The sequence below is a fragment of the Pyrgilauda ruficollis genome, unplaced genomic scaffold, assembly GCF_017590135.1.
Source record: "Pyrgilauda ruficollis isolate IOZ18807 unplaced genomic scaffold, ASM1759013v1 scaffold1181, whole genome shotgun sequence".
In the NCBI taxonomy this organism is placed as follows: domain Eukaryota; kingdom Metazoa; phylum Chordata; class Aves; order Passeriformes; family Passeridae; genus Pyrgilauda; species Pyrgilauda ruficollis.
The window spans coordinates 1-7,807 of NW_024510111.1; the positions used below are offsets into that span (position 1 = coordinate 1).

Sequence of the window (7,807 nt, forward strand, 5' to 3'; positions counted from 1 at the left end):
GGGGGGTCTGGGGGGCGATCCCTGTAGGAGGTGTTGGGGGCGTGGCCCAAATGAAAGGGCGTGGCAATAAGGAGAAGGCGTGGCCCAGAAAATAGGCGTGGAAAAGAAGGGGGCGTGGCCCCCCAAAAGAAGGGGGCGTGGCCACACCCACTCACCTGCGGCAGACACCTCCGGGCCGCCAGGGGGCGCTGTTGGTGGGGGGGCGTGGTCAAGAAAGGGGGCGTGACCAAGAAAAGGGGCGTGGTCAGGCCCCGCCCTCGCACGCGCGTGTGAACCCACGTGGGGGCCGCGTGCAAAGCCCCTCCCCTTGCACGCCCACCTGGCCACGCCCACCCCCTCCCAAACCTCTTTAGCATATTGAGCCCCGCCCCTTTCGCCCGCCCGCCCCTCCCCCACCCCTTGCGCGCTCATTTTGGGGGGTGGGGGGGGGGAGGGGAAATTCCCTTATTCCCCGCAAAGAAAATTCCAGAAGGCGTCGGTCCGTTAATTAATGAATTCGTTAATTAATTACTGAATTAATTATCCCGTAATTACACCCGAGCCGCTGCGCGGGAGGAGGGGGTATGTTGCAACACAAATGGAAACCGAATGGAAACCGACCATCGTGCCTGACCTCAGTTGAAAGTGTGAATTCTTCAGCCCTGGGCCTCTGAAAATGCTGCTGGGGGAATAATCCCTGTCTCCGCACTGGTGCTACTGTGAAGTTTTAGGCCAACATCAGGGCCACAAGTCTTGCAGAAAGTGATCTGAACGGGGCTGAGCGTGTGGCACGCGAGTGTGCGAGGGTGTGCAAGGGGCCGCAGTGAGTGTGCAAGGGACGGGGGGTGAGCGTGAGCCCCGTGAGTGTGCGAGGGGCGCGTGTGGGTGTGCAAGGGGGGGGAGCAGTGAGGTGTGAGTGTGCAAGGGGCGCGTGTGGGTGTGCAAGGGGCAGCTGAGTGCGACGAGTGAGTGTGCAAGGGCGGGGTAAGAGGGGCTGTGAGCGTGCAAGGAGCGCGCGTGAGCGCGTCACAGTCGTGCGAGCGTGCAAGGGGCACGCGAGAGCGACCGCGTGCGAGCCTCGCACGCGCGCGTGCACGGGGCCGCCGTCACCCCCGCCCGCGCCTGCGCGCCTCGCACGCGCGCGTGCCCGGCCCGGAAGGGGGACCCACCCCCCGCTTTGCACGCCCGGTCACACTCCCACGTCCCCTTGCACGCCCAGGGGCTCTTGCACGCCCGGCTGCGGGTCCCGTTGCACACTCGGGGCCTCTTGCACGCCCGGCTCCTGCGGCACATTCAGGTCTCGTTGCACAATCATCGCCTCTTGCACGATCATCGCCTCCGGCACAATCATGTTCTGTTGCACGCCCGCCTCCGCCGCCTGTTGCACGCTCAGGAGCTCCCCTTGCACGCCCGGCTCCCATTGCACGCTCGCCTCCACGTCCTGCGGCGCGTACGGCTCCCGTTGCACGCCCACGTGTCCTTGCACGCCCGCGCCCAGCTCCTGTTGCACGCCCATCTCCACGTCCCACCGCACGCCCGGAGCCGCTTGCACGCCCAGCTCCTGTTGCACGCTCATCTCCACCTCCTGCTGCACGCCCGCCTCCCACTCCGCGCCCGCCTCCCGTTGCACGCTCATCTCCGCGCTCCGTTGCACGCCCGGCTCCCATTGCACGCCCATCTCCAGCCGCCGCGGCACGCCCAGCTCCTGTTGCACGCTCAGCTTCCTCTGGATCTCCACGTCCCGGAGCACGCCCAGCTCCTGTTGCACGCTCAGCCTCCTCTGCGCCTCCGCCTCCCGTTGCACGCTCAGCTTCCGTTGCACGCTCAGCTCCCGGGGCACGCTCAGGTCCCGCCGGACGCCCAAGTCCAGCTCCCGTTGCACGCTCAGCTCCCGCGGCACGCTCAGATCCCGCCGGGCTCCCATGTCCATCTCCTGTTGCACACTCAGCTCCCGTTGCACGCTCATGTCCCAGCGGATGCCCACGTCCACGTCCCGGCGCCCGCTGTCCACGTCCCGTTGCACACTCAGCTCCCGCCGCACGCCCGGCCCCGCGCCCGCGCCACGGCCCCCTTGCACGCCCGGGCCCCCTTGCACAATCGGGTTCCAGGGCACACTCGGATCCCGTTGCACACTCGGATCCCTTTACACACGAGATTCTCGTTGCACACCTGGATCCCGTTTCAGTCTGGGATCCCGTTGCACACTCGGATCCCATCACATTCCCATGTCCAGATCCCGTTGCACACCCGGATCTCATTGCACACCCGGATCCCGTTGCACACTCGGATCTCATCACATTCCCATGTCCAGATCCCGTTGCACACCTGGATCTCATTGCACACCTGGATCCTGTTGCACACTCGGATCCCATCACATTCCCATGTCCGGATCCCGTTGCACACTCAGATCCCGTTGCACACCTGGATCCCGTTGCACACTCAGATCCCGTTGCACACTCGGATCCCATCACATTCCCATGTCCAGATCCCGTTGCACGCTCAGATCCCTTTGAACACCGAGATCCCGTTACACACTCGGATCCCGTTGCACGCTCAGATCCAGCTGCACGCTGGGATCCCTTTACATTCCCATGTCCAGATCCCGTTGCACACTCAGGTCCTGTTGCACACTCGGATCCCATCGCAGCCCCACATCCCGCCCCACACTCGTGTCCTGTTGCACACCTGGACCAGGCTGCAGACTGAGATCCCATTGCACACCCACACCCCATTTCACACTTGGATCCCGTCGCACACTCAGATCCCGTTGCACACTTGGATCCTGTTGCACACTCAGATCCTGTTTCACACTTGGATCCCATTGCACACTCATATCCCATTGTACACTCGGATCCCGTTTCACACTGAGATCCCGTTTCACACCCGGATCCCGTTGCACACCCGGATCCCCTTGCACATTTAGATCCCGTGGCACACTTGGATCCCACTGGACACCGAGATCCCGTTGCACACTGAGATCCCGTTTCACACCTGGTTCCCGTTGCACACTTGGATCCCGTTGCACACTGAGATCCCGTTTCACACCCGGATCCCGTTGCACACTCGGATCCTTCCACAGTCTTAAGTCCAGATCCCGTGGCACACTCGGATCCCATTGCACACCTGGACCCCGTTGCACACTGAGATCCCGTTTCACACTTGGATCCTATTGCGCACTCAGATCCTGTTGCACACTCAGATCCCGTTGCACACCCGGACCCCGTTGCACACTCGGATCCCGTTACATCCCCATATCCAGGTCCCATTGCACACCCAGATCCCCTTGCACACTCAGACACTTTCACAGCCTTATATCCAGGTCCCGTTGCACACCCGGATCCCCTTGCACACCCGGATCCCCTTGCACATTTAGATCCCGTGGCACACTTGGATCCCACTGGACACCGAGATCCCGTTGCACACTCGGATCCTTCCACAGTCTTAAGTCCAGATCCCGTGGCACACTCGGATCCCATTGCACACCTGGACCCCGTTGCACACTGAGATCCCCTTGCACACTCGGATCCCGTTGCACACCTGGGTCCTGTGGCACACTCAGACCCGCTTTTACACCTGGATCCTGTTGCACACCTGGACCCCGTTGCACACTCGCCTCCCCCCTCTCCCCCTCTCCCCCCGGTACCTGCGGATCTCACCCCCACACCTGGGGGTCTCCCCTTCACACCTGGGGGTCCCTCCTCGGTACCTGGGAGTCCCTCCCCCACACCTGGGGGTCTCACCCCGCTACCTGGGGGTCCCTCCTCGGTATTTGTGGGTCTCCCCCTCACACCTGGGGGTCCCTCCCTGGTACCTGGGAGTCTTCCCCTTATTCCTGGGAGTCTCTCCTCGGTACCTGGGGTCGCCTCCCTCACACCTGGGGGTCTCCCCCTCACACCTGAGGGTCTCTCCCCCGTACCTGGGGGTCCCTTCTTGGTACCTGGGGGTCTCCCCTTCACACCTGGGGGTCTCACCCCGGTACCTGAGGGTCCCTCCCCGGTAGCTGGGAGTCTCCCCCTCACACCTGGGGGTCTCCCCGTCACACCTGAGGGTCTCTCCCCGGTACCTGAGAGTCTCTCCTCTGTACCCGGGGGCCTCCCCCTCACACCTGGGGGTCTCTCCCCGGTACCTGGGGGTCCCCCCCTCACACCTGGCTGTCTCCCCTTCACACCTGGGGGTCCCTCCCTGGTACCTGGGAGTCTCCCCCTTATTCCTGGGAGTCTCTCCCCGGTACCTGGGGGTGCCTCCCTCACACCTGGGGGTCTCCCCCTCACACCTGAGGGTCTCTCCCCGGTACCCGGGGGTCTCCCCCTCACACCTGGGGGTCTCTCCCCGGTACCTGGGGGTGCCTCCCTCACACCTGGGGGTCTCACCCCGGTACCTGAGTGCCTCTCCCCGGTACCTGGCTGTCTCGAGGGTCTCTCCCCGGTACCCGGGGGTCTCCCCCTCCCACCCGCGGCCGCCCCCCTCCCCGCCCCGCCGCCCCGCAGGTGCGGCTCCATCACCTCTCGAGGAAGAGGCGCAGGGCGCGGTCGATGTTCATGCGGTGCCCCACGCGCGTCACGCCCAGGTCGATGTAATCCTCCTTGGTGAGCGCGGGCAGGTGCGTGCCGTCGATCTCGTTGTGCAGGAAGCGCGCGCGGTGCTCGCCCAGGTTCAGCGACTCCAGCCAGTCGGCCACGTCGAACTTGCTCCAGAAAGCCAGAGGTTTCGCCCCAAAAGGCTTGCCGGGGGCGTGGGGGGCGGCGGCGCGCGGCGGGGACAGCGAGCGCGCCGGCGCCGCGTCGGGGAAGGCGCCGCGCAGCTCCAGGTAGCCGCCGTACAGGTGAGCCGCAGGTAAGGTGCCCCCTCCCTTCAGCCCATCCCCCCTCCCCGTAATGGGTGGAGCAGGCGAGAACAGGTGAGAACAGGTGAGAACGAACAGGTGAGAGATACAGGTCAGAATGAACAGGTGAGATACAGGTGAGAGAAACAGGTGAGAACAGGTGAGAGAGACAGGTGAGAGATACAGGAGAGAACAGGTGAGAGACACAGGTGAGAACAGGTGAGAGACACAGGTGAGAACAGGTGAGAACAGGAGAGATACAGGTGAGAACAGGTGAGAGATACAGGTGAGAATGAACAGGTGAGAACAGGTCACAGAGACAGGTGAGAACAGGTGAGAGATACAGGTGAGCACAGGTGAGGTGAGGTGAGGTGAGGTGAGAGAGACGCAGGTGAGAACAGGTGAGAATGAACAGGTGAGAACAGGTGAGAACAGGTGAGGTGTGGTACAGGTGAGGTGAGAACAGGTGACGTGAACAGGTGAGAGCGAACAGGTGAGAATAGGTGAGAGATGAGGCACAGGTGAGGTGTGGAACAGCTGAGGTGAAGTGAGAACAGGTGAGGTGAGGTGGGAACAGGTGAGAACAGGTGAGAACAGGTGAGGTGGAACAGGTGAGAGAAACACAGGTGAGAGGTGTGGAACATGTGAGAACCAACAGGTGAGAGAGAGGCACAGGTGAGGCGAACAGGTGAGAGGTGCGGTACAGGTGAGAACAGGTGAGGTGAGAACAGGTGAGAGGCGCAGTACAGGTGAGGTGAACAGGTGAAGAGAACAGGTGAGGTGTGGAACAGGTGAGGTGAAGTGAGAACAGGTGAGGTGTGGGACAGGTGTGACAGACACAGGTGTGCCGGGATGAGAACAGGTGAGGTGCGGTACAGGTGAGGTGAACAGGTGAAGAGAACAGGTGAGGTGTGGGACAGGTGAGAGGCGTGGAACAGGTGAGGTGTGCTACAGGTGTGACAGACACAGGTGTGCCGGGTCCAGGTGTGACACCACAGGTGTGACGCCCACCCCAATCCATGCAACAGCCGCCACAGGTGTCACAGGTGTGCCACAGGTACCACAGGTGTGCCACAGGTGTCACAGGTGTGCCACACCCCCCCCAAGCCCATGCAGCAGGTGCCAGGTGTGCCACAGGTGTCACAGGTGTGTCACAGGTGTGCCACAGGTGTGCCACACCCCCCCAAGCCCATGCAGCAGGTGCCAGGCATGCCACAGGTGTGCCACAGGTGTCTCACAGGTACCACAGGTGTGACAGGTGTGCCACACCCCCCAAGCCCATGCAGCAGGTCCCAGGTGCGCCACAGGTGCATCACAGGTGCAATGGGTGTGTCACAGGTGTGCCCCCCAATCCATGCAGCAGGTGCCAGGTGTGTCACAGGTGTGCCACAGGTACCACAGGTGTGCCACAGGTGCCACACTCCCCCAAGCCCATGCAACAGGTGCCAGGTGTGCCACAGGTGAGATATCACAGGTGTGCCATAGGTGCCCCCCAAATCCATGCACGGAGTGCCAGGTGTGCCACAGGTGCCCCTTAAGCCCATCCAGCAGGTGCCAGGTGCATCACAGGTGAGCCACAGGTGCGACAGGTGCCCCCCAAGCCCATGCAGCAGGTGGCACAGGTGTGCCACAGGTATCACAGGTGTGCCACAGGTGAAACCCAAGCCATGCAGCAGGTGCCAGGCGTGCCACAGGTGTGTCACAGATGCATCACAGGTGTGTCACAGGTGTGTCACAGGTGTGACCGCCCCATCCATGCCATGGGTGCCCAGGTGTGATGGGTGATGTGAATGTCACAGGTGTCCCAGGTGTGATGGAAGTCACGCCCCCCAGGTGTCCCAGGTGTGATGGATGACTCAGGTGTGATGGATGTCCCAGGTGTGATGGATGACTCAGGTGTGACAGGTGTGATGGAAGCCACGCCCCCAGGTGTGACGGATGACTCAGGTGTGACAGGTGTGACAGGTGTGATGGATGTCCCAGGTCCCCCCCAGGTGCCATGAGTGCCACGCCCCCCCAGGTGCGACGGAAGCCCCGCCCCCAGGTGTGCTGCCCCCCCACAGGTGTGCCACCAGCCCCAGGTGTGATGGATGCCCCGCCCCCCAGGTGATAAAGAATAAATGAGAATCGTTAATAATTAATAATTAATCAATTAATAAATAAATTAATAAACAATAATGAATTATCAATTAATAATTGATAATTCATTAACTAAAAATTAATAGGTGATATTCGACAGTCAATCAATAATTAATGATGAAGAATTAATCAATAATTAATAATTAATGATATATGATTAATAATTAATAATTATTCGATAGACATAATTATAATCTTTAGTAATTAATAATCGATCATTAACTAATAATTAATAAATAATTAATTGATAGAGATTCATTAATAACTAATAAATAATGAAGACTTAATTATCAAGGATTAATAAATAATTAATTGATAGAGATTCATTAATAACTAATAAATAATGAATAATTAATAATCAAGGATTAATTAATAATTAATAACCAATCAATAATGAAGACTTAATAATCGATGATTAATAAATAATTAATAACCCATAAATAATCGATAATTAATAATCGAGGATTAATAAATAATTAATAACCAATAAATAATGAAGAATTAATAATCGATGATTAATAAATAATTAATAACCAATCAATAATGAAGAATTAATAATCGAGGATTAAGAAATAATTAATAACCCATAAGTCATCGATAATTAATAAATGATAATTAATAAACAATAACCAAGTAATGGTTATTAAGTAATTATTAACCAAAAGTTAATGATTGATAATTAATAAGTAATTAGTAATTATCAAATAATTAATAGACAACAATTAATCCCGAGCAGCTAATTAACAATCGGGAATTAATCAATGATTGGTAATTGATGATTAGTGATGATGAGTTTCCAGCTGATAATTATCGGTGATGGTTAATTAGCCGTTGATGACTGTTAATGATAAATATTAATTACTGATC

At 57.7% G+C, this 7,807-nt stretch overlaps 2 protein-coding genes across 2 annotated transcripts; both read right to left on the reverse strand.

The window, feature by feature from the left end:
• Positions 1-757: 757 nt before the first annotated feature.
• LOC121363126 lies at positions 758-2,330 on the reverse strand. The gene is made up of 2 exons (XM_041485236.1): positions 2,305-2,330; positions 758-2,120 (listed from the first exon to the last, which is right to left on the reverse strand). The coding sequence occupies exons 1-2, from the start codon at positions 2,313-2,315 to the stop codon at positions 1,169-1,171; spliced, it is 963 nt and encodes a 320-aa protein (XP_041341170.1). The 5' UTR covers positions 2,316-2,330; the 3' UTR covers positions 758-1,168.
• Positions 2,287-5,913, reverse strand: LOC121363134 (SH3 and multiple ankyrin repeat domains protein 1-like). The gene is made up of 4 exons (XM_041485246.1): positions 5,863-5,913; positions 4,482-4,828; positions 2,437-2,486; positions 2,287-2,304 (listed from the first exon to the last, which is right to left on the reverse strand). The coding sequence occupies exons 1-3, from the start codon at positions 5,911-5,913 to the stop codon at positions 2,447-2,449; spliced, it is 438 nt and encodes a 145-aa protein (XP_041341180.1). The 3' UTR covers positions 2,287-2,304; positions 2,437-2,446.
• Positions 5,914-7,807: the final 1,894 nt, after the last annotated feature.